At 44.6% G+C, this 20,474-nt stretch overlaps 1 protein-coding gene across 1 annotated transcript in view; it reads left to right on the forward strand.

Annotated features, from left to right (window-relative positions):
* Positions 1–19,965, forward strand: part of CLDN1 (claudin 1) — a 38,819-nt gene extending 18,854 nt beyond the window's left edge. Inside the window, exons 2-4 of the mRNA XM_078665710.1 lie at positions 12,896–13,060; positions 15,358–15,442; positions 18,137–19,965. Coding sequence (XP_078521836.1) covers positions 12,896–13,060; positions 15,358–15,442; positions 18,137–18,299 — 413 coding nt within the window. The 3' untranslated portion in view covers positions 18,300–19,965. The remainder of the gene's footprint in view (positions 1–12,895; positions 13,061–15,357; positions 15,443–18,136) is intronic.
* The last annotated feature ends 509 nt before the right edge of the window (positions 19,966–20,474 follow it).

Below are 20,474 nucleotides of genomic sequence, written 5' to 3' on the forward strand. Positions count from 1 at the left end.
AGGTTACATGCCATATGGATAGCTTTCATCCAGTCGTCCCTGAGTTTTAGACAGTGACACTAAGCATGCTGGGACTTGTAGTTTTACCTGTTCCATATATGTTGGACTACAAGTCTGGTTGTGCTCTTCAGCATATTTTTAAATGAATGGTCTTAATAGTTTACTGAGTTCTGCATAAAGAGCACAACAGCTGGAAGTGTTGTTCTATATCTAACCCTTTTGGATGAAAGTTTTTATTTTTTTCTGCTAGGTCACAGCATAAGTGTTCTGAGACATTATTCAAATGGATCAAAAGAAAATGTCGGACTGAACTAAATAAATATATCCACAAGGACAGAGCAGGGATTGAAAGATAGGGCCTGCTGGAAAGTCACATTCATGACAGAGTCCTGAAGGCTGATTTGTAAATACAACAAGCATTGGCAGAGCCAATACGACTGGGCCATTTTCGTACATATTGTTAGCTGAACTTGGTGTGTGTCTGTGTGCATCTGAGAAGCCTAATCATTTTAGGAAGACAGACTAAAGTGTCCAGTGATACAACAAAGAAAAACATCCAGGCCTTTATTTTACCAGGACTTGGTATCCAAAACCGATGTTTATTTTATAAAATATTCCAGAAACAAATGGAGAAAGTAACCACATTTAGCCATCCCCATTACAGCACAGAAAACTGCACACTTGCTGTGACAGTTCAAAATATGGCTGTTCTTTTCCAATCCTTCCTTACTCTGAAATACCGCAATCTGGTGTCTTCAGACCCCGGCATTTAAAGTGACACTTGTTTGCTGTTATTGTAATGTAATATTCATTCATAAATCTTTATTTCGGCACATTCTTGCCATAAAAGATACATAAAAACAACGGTACATATCACATTTATATAATAGAAGAATAGGAAGATTTACATGCAGTAGGATGGGGTTTTATGGAAAATACAATAAAATCCATAAATTTGTTAAGAAGGCAGACTATAAAAAAAAAATTATAAAATTAATTTATACAGTCCCAGTAGTTGTTTTCATTGTAATGTAATATGTATATAGCACTTACTCCCCCTGTGTGGCTCACTGGAGCGCTTGCCTACATGGGTCGTACGCAACCCCATATAGGGTGTGTGGCTGGAAGAGTGCTGTCTTTGTTTTGATCCTATGTGAGAAGTGTTTCCACGTCTTGCGTGAGCGCCACCGAGGTGCGGCTTGTGTGCGGTGCCGCAGTGCTTAGCAGTGTAGTCGATGAAGAGGTGTGAGAGACAGGCGTGCAGTTTATGGTTTTCGGGAAGCTGGCAGCTTTGAAGAGCTGTAAAGATCCCTTTATGATACTTTGTATGGTCGGGGTTATTGTGCTGAGTTGTCTAGCCTGAGTTTTGTGCTGTAAAGTGTGTGTCCTAAGTGGGCAGAGGTTGGAAAGAGAGCTGGTTGGTGATCTGCATGGATGGGGTTTGTTACTAAAATCCCATATAAAATTGTCATTATGAGACGTCAAGAGGCGGTCATCGTATGTAGATAGTCGGGACCTGCAGTGTTGAACTAAATTAAAGTCCTCCTTCGACCAGTGGCTACGGCAGATCGCTTCAGTTATTCCACGAGCATTCCGATGGTGATAGGTGGTTTATTGCTGTGGACTGGTACAGTAATGGGTTAACCCCTTCCCTGCGGGGCATATTCCCCCGCTATGCTGGGGGGAGGAGGGGCGCGCGCAGCGCCCCGGTGCTCATCACGAGCTGAGCTCGTCATGAGCCACGGTGGTCGTGTGCACATGTCGAGCTGAGCTCATCATGACCACACCCGTTTGTGTAGAACGTTCGCACAGCAGGGGAATTAGCCCAGCGTGCGAGCGTTCCAACGGTCATGACGAGCTCAGCTCGTCATGAGCACACGAGCACCATGAGCATCGAACGTGTTAAGGGCATGACCCATAGAAATTGAATCTTATGGGAGTGTAAGAAGGTCAAGCAGTAGAAAGGAGTTGATTGATTGATTTGATTTGTAAAGTTTTATACAGCGCAAACAAGATCCCGAAGGATATCAGAGCGCTTTACATTAGGATGGAAGGAAGGACATAAATGCAAAATCAGCATCAAGTAGGAGTAAAAAGAAACCAGGATTGATTGCACATTCCAGGACAATTGCACCATGGAGGGTAATACAATAAACAGGTATAAGCGGGCAATGAAGGGGGTCACAGTATGCGGTAAAGAGGAGCAGTAACAAATGATGGTACAATGGAAGTAGGAAACAATGTCTTCGAGCAGATGAGCCTAGCCCAATCAGGGTAAGAATTTATTCATAAGGAATCTTTTGGCTTCCAATTTGAACGCATTTGTTGAGGAGATTCTGCGTACTTCCTGTGGAAGAGAGTTCCATATCTTTGGGCAGCGCCGGAGAAGGCTCTGTGACAAGTGCTCTTTAGCGACAGGTCTAGCATGGGGATGTGGTTCAGAGAGGAGATGAGCAGGAATTCCGTTTTGGAGGTGTTGAGCAGGAGATGGTTCTCAGTTAAACAGTTTTGAGTAGACGTTAGGGTAGTGTTATTATGAAAACTCTTTAAACCACAATCTGGCGCCCCACTGTGAGTGTTATGGTGTTAGTATAGTTGAGAAACAGAACAAATATATAAAAATTGACATTCCTATATGATACATAGGCTAGACACTGGTCAGCCCTTCATAACACACCTGGACATAGAAAGTTCTCTGCTGGTTTGGCTGTTTCTTATCCGTGGACTCTAAATTGTACCTTATGGAGCATTTATTATCCGGGTTCTATCCCAGGGTTGAGGAATAATGTAGTTATCTTAGAAATTGAGGTGTTTTCACTTCTCTTCTTAAGTATAAATGCTCCTGAACGCGTCAGATCTTGGCTGGTGGTGAGCCCCGGAGCTCGGCAGCTTCTACCGAGAAAGCAACACCCCCTATGAATACGGTGGTGTGGTGATGTGTGGTGCAAGCCTGAAGCATAGGCCTTGTTTTGTTTACATTGTTTGAGTTGTAGGTATAGCAGTCCTTGTCCTTTAGAGGCTCTGTGGACAGTGCTTCTTGAGCTATAGATAGCCAGTGGAGTGGTTGCAGGACTGGAGTGGTGTGTCTCTTGTCTGGAGGCCTTGTGTCAGTGATTTGGAAGTGTTGTACTTTGTGTGGGAGGAAACTTGGCGTGAAGGTACAGGCCTTTGGCATAGTCGAGCTTAGAGGTGGAGTGTGAGAGTTGCTGGCATCTCTTGATTATCACACAAGACTTCTGCGTGTACCTGAGTGAAGGTGTATTTTCTTTCAAATGTGACCCTCTCCTCATGAAAGCTGAGATCAGGAAAAACAAAAGAGGCGGGGTTATTCTAATTGGGATGCTACTTAATATGCAAGGGACACTTTACACTTCTCTTTTCTTTTGAACTGGGGGACATTGTGCTAAGAAACAAAACATGGTATTGACTGCAGGATTCCTTGTTTTTAAAAAAAAAGTTTTATGTATGATCACCTGATCCCTCTTTCCAAGCACAAAGGTGAAGGAAGGTATGGTTTGGAAATCTTGTGTTTGTGTTCTCAAGAAACATAAAAAGTTGTTCAACAACCCGTGTTTCTTTTTCCCTGTTTTGTTTCTTCAGAAGAGTGCTGTCTCGGATGAGTTCACTTAGTTTTAAGAACTGGACCCCAGTGGGAGCAGCTGGAGGCAGGCAGGGCTCACTGGGCTGTCTGCCTTATTTCTTGGGACTGCTTTTGCCACCTCTGAGGCCAGGGTCACAAGGGAAGTGTCAGGGGTAGCTGGGAGTGAGCTGGAGGTGGTGGCAGTGACCCCTGCTGGCCCCTAAATGACATCCATGCACCTTGCACAATTATGGGTGTGATGGAGGCACTCACAGCCCCAGCAGTGCAGGGGGGCCCCAGTGTGTCTTATTTTCGAGCCCCCCCCCCCACCCTCTAAGCCATGTCACTGAATGCCTTGCAGATTTCGTGCAATGAAATGGAATAAGAACTAGTTAAAAGCTTGGGAAAGCCTCTCTGTTTCATGGTGCAGGCCCCTGCAGTTTAGGGGGCCTATACGTTCAGCCCCCCCCCTTTTGGGCCCAAGTCAAATGCATTTCTGTGCGACACTGGGGTCCCTAATTACTTTCTGCAAGAGGGTGGGGGGGGGGGGGGTTCCATCATTTTGCGTTGCGTCAATGGGCACAATTTATTTATTTTATTTTTATGTATTTATTTAATGCGATTTTATATAGCGCGAACAGTACCCGAAGGTGTCAGAGCGCTTTACAAAAGAACCAGTTGCGATACATAAGGATTTCGGATTACATGAGTTACATAAAAGATACGAACAGAAACAATTGCAAATGTACAAGTTTTAAAGTCACACAAGGAAGAGATAGAAACAGAAAAAATGCAAATGTACAAGTTGTAGAGTCACACAAGAAAGAGATGCAAACAGAAAAAATTGCAAATGTACAAGCTGCAGAGTCACACAAGGAAGAGATACAAACAGGAAAAATGTTTGCAAATGTACAAGTTGTAAAGTCATACAAGGAAGAGATACAAATGGATAAACTCTAAGAGTCACATAGGAAATCACCAATTCACTGAAACTGGCAGGTTATGAGACCGTGAATAGGGATAAACCATACGACTGATTATAAACATTCTGGGAGAGGTTTTGTCAGCCACAGAGCTTCTCTCCTCCTCTTCCAGAGAGGTTTGGGTGGGGCTCGCCCCATCTTTGAGGCATTAACCACAGGAACCCTGCGTGTGCTGCTGACCCGCACAGACATGCCCAGGGTCACACGCCTTAGTGCGTGCCTTTTCTCAGCGGTTTTCCCACTTCAGACGTGTTGTTTTTTGCCCGGGTTTTTTGTGTTTCATCGAGAACCTGCAGCTGCCCTCTTTTAGCTGGAAGCTGCTCAGAACCGGTTTCATGACGTCACGGATCGGCGGCACCATCTACAGAGAGACAAACTTATAAACATGGTGGAAAATAATGAATTATTCAATGTGGCGGAGCCAAAGAAAGCACGAGCTCGGGAGTAAATGAACAAATGAAGGTTAAGATTCCGCCACCTTTGATGAAAGGCGGAGCCCGCTGTTCATACTAAGTTCAATCGCAAATGTGTCGCAACGCCCTGGCCCGAAGGCGAGCTTTCCCGGTATAATTTGGACGTGTTCAGCTCTGAATCTAAACGAGCGGCCACACCCAAGACAGCCGGCAGCCATTTTGTTGAATTTCAATTGCCGCCTTCTGCAGAAGAAAGCAGAACCGATGGAAACATCAAGAGCATCATATATGAGAAGCCGTGCGACACTTCTCAGTGCACCCTACTTGCGACACCATAGATGCGCTGTATTTAAATTACGGCGCATCATGTCGCAAGGAGTGACAGATACATCAGTATTACTGGCGTATTTTTAGGCGCAAAAGTAGGGTGACCAGGCGTCCCGGATTTGCCCGGACGATCCCTGTTTTTCACCTGCTGTCCCTGCAGATTTCAGGAAATATAGCTTCTTCTGTCCTGGTTTTTAGAGAGGGGCGACTGAAAACTGTGGGAGGTGCTTTTTATACTTTACAAAGCAGAGATAGTTAGCAGTTGTTTCAAGAAAGCCATTTAATTAACAGGCATGCGACTGGGCTTAAAAATTGCATTTTATGCATGTTCTAACTGTTCTGTAATTTTCTGCTGAGGAGCGCTGTCTTCTGTGAGCTCGCTTGAAGTAAAACTGTAGTCCTTCTTCTATTTTCGTGAAATGTCCCGTTTTTTGGATTTAAAATTCCGGTCACCTTAAGCAAAAGTGACATATTTCTGGGGTGTGTCTGAAAACAGACGCAACTCCAGCATTGTGTCCTTTCTCAAGGACCAAGCCCCATGTAAAAGGGCCTGCGTCACCCTTGTGCCTGTCATGAGGCAGGCGTAAGGTTTTCACGCAGTGGCGTCCTAGAAGTGGCGCAGTGAAACCATATAGATATCAATGCGCCACTTGTACGAGGCTTTGATTCCGGGGAAACTCCCCCCTGCATACATTATATCTGACGCAGGTATAATGTAGCGCAGGGTTTACAAAGTGACACATCTGCCTAGATGCATCACTTCGTAAATAGGGCGCAACATGGCACATTTTTTACACCACCGGTACGCCACAAAAAGTGACACACGGGTGCCACAAAAGTGTCACAAGGGCTCATAAATAATGCCGTGATTTCACTTGACCCACCAGACCCTCAACTCACCGATTACCCCCCTTATAACTTGTATTGTGTGTGCTAAGTAAAATGTTAATCCAGTATGTTCTAAATGTACAGTTGTACGGCTGCAAGGTACAACAATATTATATATTTTAAAACAGGAAAATGTGAGTATCCCGCTAAAATTGAGTGTCTGCTACACGGCAACCAGCATTATTTCAGCTTTATTTTAGCTGTCTCCCACCTGAAAGACCTCTACTTCAATATATGTCAGTGGGGAAAAATGTGTTCCCCCGATTTGTTTTTCAAAGTCTCCCACTTTCCAGTTTTAAATGTTGGGATCTATATAGTCCCACCCGCCACACGGATAAAGATGGTTGTGAAGAATGCAGCAGGTCACTGCCGACACCTTTATTTGACTCAACATAGTGGCGTCCCGACCAGACATGTGTGCCCACCACTAAGGAGGCATATCCTGGGGGGCTGACAGTGTTGGATAAGGGGCTTTGGGGTACAGCCTCTCACGCACTAAAGCTGCTCCTGCCATCGCGCACCACTCTACCCTCTTTATGTTGGGCTAGCCCTGCATCCGGAGGAACGCTCTGGCAGAACGCATATCCCTAACTAGAGAGTGGCGGCTGCCACACAAAGAAAGTTGGGGGGCGTAAAAATATAATATTTTTTAAAATGTACCTATCGCGACCCCGACATTTGCCTCAGGGCTACACTCCTGGCATCTGGTTTTGCAGAAATTGTAGGTGATATATTTAGTGCATTGATACCTTCAGTGGGAGTGATTTTCATGCTATGAGAGCAGCGCCAGGATTAGACTGAGCGGCCTGGTCTGCTGCTCAGACACTGCCGGGGAGCCTGGAGCTTTTCTCCAATCCGGCTGTGAACACAGCTGGGTTGAAGAAATACATGTGCGCATGTCTGTTTGACCGGTCTGAGACTCCTGCCTGTGATGGCTCGGCCCAGCCCCAACCCGCATGCACACACCATCAACCAGAGCGTGTCACAGAAAAATAAAAGGGTATTATTGTTTAATATCATTTTATTTTTCTTTGACTGACTCAGACCAGAGGGGGAACACTCGTCCACCATTACGGAGGAACCACCCCTGTAAGTGGACCTAACCTAGCTTTGGTAGCCCTTCCGGAATATTAACCTGCACGATTGCAAGGAGTGTGAGGAGGGAAGGCGCACTTGTGTCGATTCACGTTTTCTGCCCCAACTTGAATCTTCTTTAATTCAACATGACTGAAAATAATAACTACCTCACACCTACATTATTAATGCCAAGAAACATGTGATTATTAGAGAGCTCTACAAAATTCAATCAATGCCCAGCAAATGTATATGGATTACATCTGGCCACTAGTCCCTTGCTTTGACCCAACCTAAACTTTGCTTCTTCCCTACTGCTATGAGGAACAAGTCCAGTGCTTAATTTGAGGTGGTCATTTCCGGTGCTCGGCACCAGCACTTTATTGTCAGCATCAGCTTTAGTGATAGTTCCCCACATGGTGGCGCTGTCTGTCTAATTTTGAGATGAGCCCAACAAGTGTTTAACAAGTCAATATACGTTACAAATGAATAATACCTGCCACTCACGCCATTATTATAGCTTTGGCCGTGGCATAACATAGGCCCCCGCAGCCCCCACGGTGCGGGGGGGGCTCCTCAGCACAGTACTCTGGCCGGCTGGAGAGCTCCTGATGGAGTCTGGAGGGGGCACATCCACTTACCTTGCAGGGGGGCTTGTAGGAGTGCGATGGTTAGGTATGTTGGGATGTATGACGTTACAACGCATATTTTTACAACGCATACCTTTACAACACATTTTTTACAACGCAACATCCTTTCCAACGCTTTCCAATTCAACGCATGCCATTACAACGATTTTTCTAAAAACTACAGTTACAACGCATTCCATTACAACGCATACTACCTTTACAACGCATACCATTACATTGCATGTATGGTAAGTATTGGATAGTGTAGGGGTAAAAATTACTATTCTAACTCCAGGGGGTGCAACAGTAGGGTAAGTGTTGGATAGTGTTGGGGTAAAAATTACTATTCTAACTCCAGGGGTTGCAACAATAGGGTAAGTGTAGGATAGTGTAAGGGTACTATGCGTTGTAATGGTATGCATTGTAATGGTATGCGTTGTAATGGTATGCGTGTAATGACATGAGTTGTAATTGTATGCGTTATAGTGTCATGCGTGGTAATGGTTGCATTGTAATGGCATGCGTTGTAAGGGATGTTACGTTGTAATGACTGCGTTGTAATGGTAGTGTGTTGTAAAAGTTGCGTTGTAAAGGTTGTTTCCCGGTTTGTTGGTACTGTTATAGGCAACTCTGGCAGGGGCAATGGGTGGTGCAGGTTGCAGTGGTCACTCGAGAAGGGCCTGGTGCTTGCTTTTTTTGTTTAACAAATTAAGCTCTGGGAACAATAGACCTATATCCTCCCTCTCCATTTTTTAGGTCTCGCCTAGACGAAAGCAAAGCAAAGCTTTGCTGTCTAGGGCGAGACAACTTATGTAGTTACTTTTGGGGGAATGTGGACAGCAGAGTTCCACGCGCTTTTCCTGGCCGAGATTTAACCTCGGGAGCGCGCACGTCGCCGTGCCTCATATTCCCATTCGCAAACAAAGCCTCACTCACGCATGCGCACATACACAGCCATACACACACTGCATACACACACGCACCCCCCCTTAAACAGACACACGCGCACACAGACAGACAGACGCACGCACAGACACACTCAATCAGACACACACGCGTACACCCCACCCCCACTCACTCCTCCTCTCCCTCAACACACTCACCGGTTCTGGCGGTGCTCGGCGGCGGTTCTGCCTCTCGGGCGGCGGTAGCGCTTTGCGGGGCTCTCTCACTACATGAGAGCCCCGCCTTCCCCAGGCGCCCGGCCGCTCTTCACCCGGTCCCCCATCTCGGGACTGGGACTCAATCAGGAGCCTTCGTGGCTCTTCGGGCAGTAGTTTCTCTCTCTTTCGCCGCGATGGGGCGGGACTTCCGGTTGGGGCCGCGATGGGATTGGCCGGCTGCCCAACCGCTTCTGGGTCGTCGCAGGCAGCGCGGCGGCCCGGCGGGGACTTGAACAACCTCCTGGGCTGCGGTGGTGAATTAAAGGCACACGAGGGGTGGGTTCCCTCCCTAATTTAAATATGCCGCGAGGAATGGACTCGCTCGTTTTTTTGTTGCTTTTGCGATTGCTTGTTTGCACTGGTTATGGGTTTGGGAGTCCGTGCGGATCGCTGGTTTTTACAATGCTTATTTTTTAATTACTATTCCATCATGTCTAAACTCTTGGGGTCAGGATCAACAGAGCGCTGCCTCACTTTCGTTGTTCGTTTTTTTTTTTGCACTGGTAATGGGTTTTAGGAGTCCGTGCGGCTCGCTGGTTTTTACAATGCTTGTTTTTTAATTACTATCCCATCACGGTTAAACTCTCAGGGTCGGGATCAACAAAGCACTGCCTCACTCTCGTTGCTGAAGGCTGCTGGAGTTGAATGCTCCCAGTGATGTTGCAATTCCGGTCGGGTGTTATGAGGCGTATGGTAGTGGCGATACAGTAGAATAAAGTGGGTCAATCTTGGAAGCCTGCTGTGTCTCGACTCCTCTTGTTTCCTGTGCCTCCCCGCAGGTCCGGCAGCACAGCATGGATCAGGGGCCTGGCATAGCCTGTAGCTTCTGCTCCATATTCATCTGCTCCCTTTTGCGCTGGCGCTGTAGCCACGGAAAGCAGCAACGGAGGCAGGAGGCAGGTGCGGAGCTGCTCTCCGTGGCTCCCGCCATCAGAAGACAGAGCAGTCACCCGAGGCACCACATCCAGAGCAGGACTGGGACCAATGTATTGGAAGGGGGAGCCATAGTGAGTGTTTTTCTCCGTGTTAGACTTATATTTGCATTTAATATGTATGCCTACCCCTGGCCTCTTGCAGCTTAACACAATATGCCCGACCACCATCCCACGGTGTGTTATGATTTAGGTTACATCCCTGTCTTGATCAACAAGACTTCACTTTTAATGGTACACTTAGTGCTATAAATGGAAAATAGTTACTGCACAAACCCACAAATTAATTGGGGGTCGGAGAGTTGACATCATGGAGCCAGAAAGGGGTGATGTAATAAGGAGCAAAGTTCACAACAGTAAGTGTGTTGTATGCGTGACCGTGCCAGTTGATTTGTCTAATGTGCTCTGTTGGTGTAGGCGAAGACACTAAAACTGGACTTACGTTTTCCATTGCCGTGGCAATGCTTTGGTGGCTAATTGACCTGAAGCCACATTGTGCTACACGCTTGTCAAATATGTAGTGTTTGGGTTATGTAAAGACTTACGTAAAGGAGTTTTATCAAATTAATATAGCTGTAAGTTGCATCCAGTACCATTTCTTTGTGTGAGATCCTGCCTGTAAGTGACAGATGCTCCTTCCTTTGAGAACCCCAAAACCAATGTTGCAGTATTTGTGGTAAAGCCTCTTCCAGTAAGAACACCCTTATCAGTTTTAGGAAATTGTCATGACTGCACTTAAATATTGTGGTTTCTGTTACAAGAACACAAACTCCTTTTGAAGAACTTGACTGCTTTTAGATTTCATGGTATTTGAAATACTGTGGTAACTGGTTTGAGTGTTTTTAAATTTCATGTATGATGAAATATAGGTTATAGTTTTCATTTAGGATGGTAACATCAGTTTTTGCTAACTCGTTTGATGTTCTTACAATATGTAATTTCGTGGCAGCCCAATCTGGTTTTGCGAGCGCTGTGCTGAGAATGGGACTAATCCCTTCCTGCGACAGCACTTTTATTTAAGAGTTATTGCTATCTCACTCAAACATAGTGACCTCAGTTACCAACTTAAACTCACATCTACTCTAAAGACATATACATATAGCATAGGTCGACGTAAAGGCTGACAGGGCAGTCTTCTGTAATGTACTTTTTCCATTCCCCTCGAGCACAAATTGGTAAAAACAATATTTAGCTATGCTCTAGCACTGCATGGCCTTAGTTGTGCAGGACTCCCCAAGGTAGACACTATTCAGATAGGACCCCTATCGCCTTTCCCCCAGGCCTGACATGTTGGACAGATCAGGGCTATTGATAGGAAGGCAAACAATAATTTGCAATGCAATAGGTCTCGTATTTGCGAGAATTTTAGCTATTGGAATTGTACATGACAATGCCTTTTATTTAGGTGCACCACTTGCAGGTTTTCAAAAACACATGAATAAAAGTCATAGCCATTGACAATGCCAAAAGCTCAAACTCTCGCAAATGCGAGACCTATTGCATTGCAAATGCTTGTTTTCTTTTATGATTTGGCAGCTGTTTGGGGATCACTCCTCTGTATTAGACTCTCTTCTGTTTTTGTTGAAGTCTTTCATGATTTTTTTTTTAAAAACTGATTGCTCGGCTAGATTTGAACTGCAGCCTTTTGAGCAGGAGAAGTGCTCTTGCGATGTTTAATTTTCGAAGTGTTGGGGTTGTGGGGCAGCTTTTGACAGAGTCTGCGGGTAAGGGCCTAACACTACTTAACCTTGTACTTAGCCCGTGTTCAAGATAGCAGCCCTGCCAAGTGTCACTCATTGAGGGTTAGACTAACTCATTCTGTGGATGGCTTCACGGGGAGAGGAGCTATCCACGTAGAAGGAAACAGACTCCTTCCACGGGAGAAGCTTGGGCAGAACCTGGTGCATACCCTAAAGAGTCACTGCAGGGAAATGGTAGGTGTACGTACTACAATGAAGATTCAGAGGCGAGCATCTCCCTTGGAGATGGAGGGAAGGACCAATAGAGCGAGTAGCAGAGACAGAGGGAAGGACAAGCAGAGGGGTTAGTGGAGATGGAGAGAAGGACCAGGAGGGGCTAGTAGAGATGGAGGGACGGACGAGCAGAGGGACTAGTGGAGATGGAGAGAAGGACTAGCAGAGGGACTAGTGGAGAATGATTGTAAGAAAGTGCATTAGTACATTTCTAAAAATGCTCAGCTAATCATCTGAAAATATTATGCTGGTAATATTTACACTCTTCACATGTGACACGGGTGTTTCTCAAGGATGCTAGCAGTTGCTTTCTCTTCCTAGCCCCAGATTCCCTTGCCACTGCTTGAAAGTTTATCAAGTTTGCTATTTTCCATATGTACTAGGATCTATTCGCAAGAAAAGTGTCACTCAGAGTGTCACACATAAGGCAAAAAATGTCACACTTAAGCACATTGACAACATCAAAATTACACACATAAGCAATCCGGAAACATGGCAGCTAGAGAAATGATCAGCGCAAGCGCTTGGAAGCGGTCTCACTTAAAACTATTGGTGATGGGCTTTGCCACAAGCACTGCGTGAGTGAGGACACCCCGTTAGTCAAGAGGATCAAAAGTTATCCCCAGACAGCTCTCTATGCGTCATTTAAGTGCAGGCCTTGTGGTCCAGCTTACCTCCATGCCTGTACTCCCAGTGGCCTCCACCAGGGGGTGTAATGCAGGCTCCTGGGGTGCAGGGGGGCCCACACTTCAGACCCCCTGCCCCCCACCCAGCCTAAGGCCTCTGAGTATCTGTGAGTGTCAGGGACCCCCACAGATTCTGCAGTGGGCTCATCGTTCTGTATCACACCCCTCCCCACCTCAGCCCCTTTGATTGTGAAGACCTTGTCCCTCTTCAGTGTTGATGACACTGTGTCTCCTCTTCCTCTTCCAGGCACCTTACAGGCCACCCGCGCCCTGATGATCTCCGGCATCATCCTGGGGCTCATCGCGATATTCATCGCGGCCATGGGCATGAAGTGCCTGAAAGCCTTCGAGGACGAGAAGGAGAAGAAGGCGAAGGTGGCCATCACCGGCGGGGCGCTCTTCCTCATCGCCGGTAAGTGAGGAGCGGGTGGGGCGTTGTGGTCTGAATATCATCTAACAAAAATGGGAAACATCCATTACAACGCAGTCATTACATCACACTACTTTTACAACGCAACTGTTACAATGCAAGTGCCTTTACATCACATGCTATTACAACGCATGCCATTACAACGCATGTCACAACAACGTATGCCATTACAACACATGTCATTACAACGCAATATAAGGCAAGTAATAGAGAATTTTAAGTTTTAGGCTGCGTATGGGTTTTGGGGTATTTGGGAATAGTCATTTTAACCCTTACGCTATCCAACACTTTCCCAACTGTTGCACTCACTGGAGGGGGAATAGTAAATGTTACCCCTACGCTATCCAACGCTTACCCTACGGCTGCACTAAAAGTATTATGCGTTGTAATGGTATGCGTTATAATGGAATGCGTTGTAATAGTAGTTTTTAAAAATGCGTTGTAATGGCATGAGTTGTAAAATCATGCGATGTAACGGTAGTTGCGATGTAAAAACCGCATTGTAAAAGCAAGCGTTGTAATTGTTTGTGTTGTAATGTCATATATTCGACAAAAATATATTGTTTTCGAAAATATCCCACCATTGGAATTCATATTAGAAAATCTACACCCAGTGAATCAACATTTCAGAAATATTTAGGACAGGATAGTTATCAGCTGATATGTCTACCAGTATTCCAACAGACGGGTGGGCGCTACCTGTGCACACTGCTCCCAAGAGGAGAGATTTGAAGCTCTCGCCCAAAAAGTGATTTACCACATCGGGTGACATTCCCGAAAATATTAAAATGCAAAGAGTCAAGAAGGCTGGTGGGGGAAATTTGGTATTTATATGGCTCAGACCTAGCTGAGTCAAATAAAGCACTCCACATAGTGGAGGTGGGCACAGTCCTGGTCGTAGCTGTGGTGAAAAGAAGGTTGGGGGCAGGGGGATAGCATAAATTGGTGCAGCCGGTGCAGTGGCACCGGAGCCCAGAGGCCTGAGGGGAAACATAGTTTACAACGTGGGGATTACATTGCGATGCTATTACATCGCGGTTCTCACAACGCAAATCGTTACAACGACTTGCGCTGGATGGCGCTCTAGGACAAGGAATAGTATAACTTACTATCCAACACCTTCCCTACTGTATGTAGACTGGAGTTGGAATAGTAAATTATACTACTCCTTATTCCAGCGCCCTCCAACGCAAGTCGTTGTAACGACTTGTGTTGTAAAAACCGCAATGTACCGCGATGTAAATGTATGTGTTGTAACGTCATACATCCCCCACTGAGTCCTGATTTGTGCTGTATTTTATAATTCAAGCAGCAGCTGGGGGCATTTTCTTGTTGGCACCAGGGACCATGCCACACTGGCTACCCCACAGAGGAGGAACTTGGAGTTTCATATCAATACCAAAAAAGAGGAGTCTAGAGTTCCTTATCAATGCCAGAGGAACCTATAGTTTCTTATCAATGCTTGTTGAGCATGGTGTTTTAAGCTGCTCTCAAAAGGGGAGAAGCGTCTCTGATGCTATTTAGGGGTGAGTGATAAATTCCACTCCGCCTGCGGAATTGGCGGAGTTTTGGTCACTCCGCGTTACGCTTGCACCACATAGTTGTGGCCAAACTCCGCCAACCACTACTCGGTGGAGTTTTTTCTCGTGCATGGCTCGCCAACAGTAAGTTGGCGAGCACAAGCAAGAATTGACATCCCCTAGCGCAATTTTAAGGCACTAGGAGGGCACACGGCGAGACTTTCCCAACGCGGGCAGGCGCAACGTCTCGCGGTGAGAAAGCTGCTACTCGAGTAGAAAATGTACTCGCGCGGCAGCAAAATCCTCTTGTGTGCCACGTCATGCCATTCGCGCTGATCTTTCAGCACAGAATGAGCTCCCGGCTCTAAAAATCAGCGAGACATGACAATGTTCATCTATTCATGGCACTCCGCGGAATACCGGGGAGTGAAACTCGGCGAGTTCCGCCCACCCCTGTATTGCTATTATAGGTTCAGTGCACATAGTCCTCCAAGACTGGTCGTCTGGCATTTTATTTGTTCCACTTTTTCAATTTCCAGTTATCAAATCTTTGACTGAGATAGTGATTATTTGGCCATGTATATTTCTTAGATGGTAGCCACTGCCTTATAGATTCACGGCAGGTACAGAAGACGATGGAAGCCTGTAGGGGCCATGTTGGCGGGTGGGCACCGCAGCCTGTGTCTTATGGCTCCAGTAATATTTGAAATCCTGTCTTGCGTTGTCTAATACCGAATGTCCTACGTTGTCCCTTTTTAGGTCTGGCCGTCTTGATTGGCACCGCCTGGTATGGAAGCCTCATTGCCAAGGAGTTCTACAACGTCCTCACCCCCACGAACACCAAGTGAGTACCCTGATCCGCCCTCATTCGATAGGTGAAGCTTGCGTGAACGCATGGAATGGCCGCCAGAAGAAATGTTGTCAACGATTGCAGAAGGGTTGTAGTCTGAAATGTAGAGTAGGGAATATCAAATCACCAGAGTGTCGTAGTCAAAGTATCGAGGAGGTAAGTGTTTATAGGTATGTCAAGATCTACTATTTGTAACTTCACATCTACGTAACTTGACAATATATATATATATATATATATATATATATATTTCCAAACAAACTTGGCACGATCCTCACCAGAGTATCCACAGCACAGAGGGAGTCCACAGTTATTTCTTTAAGGTATTTTTATTCTTTAAACACCATCAGTGCAAAACATGAAAGGACGGTCGACGCGTTTCGGCAGATGCCTTCAACTGGACCATATATATTTATTGTGATGGTACATATATGTGTAGTTAAGTATAGTAAATCAATACTTAAATATATATACAACTCTGTCTATATTTTGGTCTTCGATATTCTACTAATTCGCCATTCGCTACTTGATATATCATACCTTCTCCCTAAAAAGGCTTGGGGTCCAATGGGTTGTGGGTAAAGAGCATCATGACGGTGGTTTGCCCAAATGGATTTAGAATTTGCGATTTGACTCTGCCTCCAGGGCTACAAGTGGATAAAATCAGATTTCAAGACTTCGCCATCTGACCAGTGGTCAGCAGATACACTGCAGCGGAACTCTGGGCACAGACAAAATTGTGATCCGGGGTGGTCCAGCAGCGATGCAATTGTGGCTCAACAGAAACCCACTTTGAAAAAAAAAAGTTTACACTAACGTGAACCCCTCAGATTTAGGAATCAGAAAGGGTTTTACTTATTCCCTGCATAAATCTTAAAAGGTTTTCATTTTTGGGATCTTGTCAAAATAGGCAGCAAATCAAATTAAAGTCTAAAAAATAAAGCAAAATATGTGAATAAAATAAAGGTGCAACAGAATGTAAAACAAAAATTCATTATGAACAGAACGTGTCAGTGGTAGCGGAAGTGCACTTCCCAAACGAAGACAATGCATCGGTGGGTGGAATTAAAATGCTGCTTCACAATGCTAGAACTTCATGAAGATGGAAAGTTGGCCAAAGTCAACTGACTAGGAAATTTGTTTGAAAAAATGTTTTTGTGGGGGTATTGACAGGCAAACCCGTTTTTAGGTCGAACCTACCAGACAGCGCAAGCCGTAGTGATAGAAGGGTCTTCTTAACGCACTAGCACAGGAACCGTTTCTGCGCCGCAGCGGGTGGTGAACACAATAGTTCAGTATAGCAGCGAGCTTGCACTTCAGCAGTGGGTGGACACAACGAAACAGGGTTCTAGATCACTAGTGCAGTAACGACTGCACAGCAGGGAGCAGACATGGTGAAACTTGGTCCTGGTGCACTGGGTGAGTGACTGTTCCACGCCACAGCACGTATCGAATGCGATAAAATGGGCCTTCGTACAGTGATAAATTGTAACTTGATACTTGTATAGCGCACTACTCACCCGCAAGGGTCTCAAGTCGCTTGTACGAATACCGCTGTGGAACCCATCCTGGCTTTCCCTGTGAGGTGTCCACTCCTGGGCACCCCCAGGGTGGAGGCCAGGCATCCTTGGCGTTGTGGGGGCCGTTGTGGAGATTAAGCAAGCTATGGCCCAGAGTTGCAGAGTGGGACTCCATGATTGGAATAGGCACCGAGGCGAGAATTATCAGGTCCGTGGAATTTTGAGCCCAAGACCCGCCGAGGCGGGGAATTGAACCCTGGTCCCGGGCTAGACCTCTGCATCAGGGTCTGCCGCTCTAACCATTGAGCCTGGTTCCTGCACCAGGGTGTAGGGTGGACAAATCAATATTGTGGAGTCGACATAAGTGTAGGTCGATATTAAAACTTTGATATGATCGCTCCCACATTTTAGTAGGTCAGTAGATCAATGGTCCTTCTGCCCCAGCATGGGTTGGACTCAAGGGGCCTGATTCACAGAACTAACTTAAGACAAAATCCTAAACTTACTACTTTTGGTATTCACAGAAGGCATTTAGTAGTAGTAAAGTTAGGATTTTGTCTTAAGTTTGACTTAAGACGGACTTAAGTTAGGAGTTTGTCTTAAGTCTGTTTTAAGTCTGTCCTAAGTTTGTCTTAAGTCTGTCTTAAGTCTGTCTTAAGTCTGTCTTAAGTCTGTCTTAAGTCTTTCATAAGTTTGTCTTAAGTCAAACTTAAGACAAAATCCTAACTTTACTACTACTAAATGCCTTCTGTGAATACCAAAAGTAGTAAGTTTAGGATTTTGTCCTAAATTCGTTCTGTGAATCGGCCCCTACGGTAGTTACTTTTAGTCCCAAGTTACTTTTAGTCCCACAACTGTTTAATTCTTCATATAAATTATGCTCATTGGATGAGTGATCAACAATGATCAGTTTTTAATTGGAATTTTCTGCATCCAGTTCATTAAAATGACTAATAAACCAAGGTCATGGACCACCACCAATGACACATGATCCCAGCAGCAAAACATAGTGAGAAAATACATGTATTCAACCCACCATTAATAGCTGTGCATCGTTACATGTGAAATCTCTATAAAAATGCGTTTTTAAGTGGCTTTCTAAACTCTACGCCTCTCTCTTTTGGGTGATCGCACCTCTTGACTTTCTTTATTCTCTTGGTGCCTCTAGGTTTGAATTTGGCTACGCTCTTTTCATTGGCTGGGCGTCCGCCGTTCTGGCTCTGATTGGAGGAGGTCTGCTCTGCTGCTCCTGCCCGAGGAAGGAGACCTCCTACCCGCCGTCGAGGAGCTTCCCCAATGCACCAGCTTCCGGTGGCAAGGACTACGTGTAAGGCATGGTGACCCCAACATCTAGGACTTACCGGAAGCTTTGAAAGGCTCTTCCTGTCAGATGGGCGCCTACGTCCTTCTCCTTCTTAAAGCAACTGTATGTTTGGTTAAAGAAAAAATATTTTTTTTTCAAGACTGAGGAAATAAAAAAAAATCTCAATTTTGTACCTCGATTGAAAATTCTGAGCTTGGACTGGCACGCATTTTTTGTTTCAGGATTCTTTGACTCAAGTACGAAACAGGACAACTCTAATGTTCACGTTAACCTCTGCCTTCTATTAAAAGAAGTTGGAGCCCTACCAAGCCACCACCATGTTTTTTTTAAAACTTCTTTTCATTCCTAGTTTGTGATCCTTCTGCAATCAATATGCCAGCTGGCAGAAATTTTATTTAAAACTTTTTTTCTATTAAAAATTTTGATATTTTAGGCTTTGGTAGACTTACGTCCCAGAAATACTGAGCTCGGCGTATTGGGAGATGAGGAAACAGCAGACCAGGTGGAAAAGGGAGCAGTAGAAGAGCGATTGACACACCTCATAAGGATGCAACAGGAGAGCATATTTCAGTTTTTAGCAATATAATCAACGCTGTACCCCAAATATCTGATTTTCATATCAAAAGGAACATTTAGTACAGTCAGTACTGTGCATCTTCAACTTGAATCATACAGCAGATTTACAACAATATGTTTAATAGGATTAATGTTCCTATAGGTACATTGTGGTTTTTTTTTATTCAAAACATTGAATATATGATTGTTTGGTACATTTTGTTATGTTTTTGCATAACTGTAGACGTTGGAAAAAGTTGTTATTTCCACTGCAACTGAATATAATTGCAACAGTCAGCTTGTGTCACTGCAGTGTATCAGTCATATAATCCTACACTTGTAATTGTTGTTTTTTCTTACTTTGTAATAATAAATTTGTACAATATTAAAATGATTGTTTAATAGTAAAAAATCCTTATCCCTTCCAGGCAATAATTAAAGATGTTGTAATATCTTTTAAGAATCTGGGTCTATTGCTGACGGGCTGTTTTACCTAACTTGATCATCTTTCTGTAATTAAAGATATTGTTGTTACATCCTTTAAAAAACTGGGTCTATCGCTAACGTGTAGTTTAACCTAACTTGAATATCTTTCTGGGATTAAAGATGTTGTAATAAACTTTATGAACCTGGGTCTATCGCTGACGAGAGGTTTTACCTAACTTGATCATCGTTCTGTCATTAATGATGTTGTAATATACTTTAGGAATCTGGGTCTAACGCTGACGGGTTGTTTTACCTAGTTTGATCGTCTGTCTGGGATTTAAGATCTTGTAATATCCTTTATTATCTGGGTTTATCGCTGACGGGCTGTTTTACCAAACTTGAACTTCTCTCTGGGATTAAAGATGTTGTAATAAACTTTAAGAACCTGGGTCTATCGCTGACGAGAGGTTTTACCTAACTTTGTTCATCTTTCTAGGTTTAAAGATGTTGTAATATACTTTATTATTTGGCTCTATCGCTGACGAGAGGTTTTACTTAACTTGATCATCCTTCTGTCATTAATGATGTTGTAATATACTTTAGGAATCTGGGTCTATCGCTGACGGGAGGTTTTACCAAACTTGAACTTCTCTCTGGGATTAAAGATGTTGTAATAAACTTTAAGAACCTGGGTCTATCGCTGACGAGAGGTTTTACCTAACTTTGTTCATCTTTCTAGGTTTAAAGATGTTGTAATATACTTTATTATTTGGCTCTATCGCTGACGAGAGGTTTTACTTAACTTGATCATCCTTCTGTCATTAATGATGTTGTAATATACTTTAGGAATCTGGGTCTATCGCTGACGGGAGGTTTTACCAAACTTGAACATCTCTCTGGGATTAAAGATGTTGTAATATACTTTAGGAATCTGGGTCTATCGCTGACGGGCTGTTTTACCTAACCTGAACATCTCTCTGGGATTAAAGATGTTGTAATATCCTTTAAGAACCTTGGTCTATTGCTGACGGGCTGTTTTACCTAACCTGAACATCTTTCTGGATAGCACCTTACGTAACGTAACTGAATTGTTCGAGTGATTCATCTGGAGTGTGCCGAGATGAGAGTAATATTTATCTACCGTGGAACTTTTATCATCAGTAAAGGCCTCTAGCCGTACGAAGGAGTGGTAGATGGATGC

Source organism: Lissotriton helveticus, chromosome 11, assembly GCF_964261635.1.
Source record: "Lissotriton helveticus chromosome 11, aLisHel1.1, whole genome shotgun sequence".
Taxonomy (NCBI): Eukaryota; Metazoa; Chordata; class Amphibia; order Caudata; family Salamandridae; genus Lissotriton; species Lissotriton helveticus.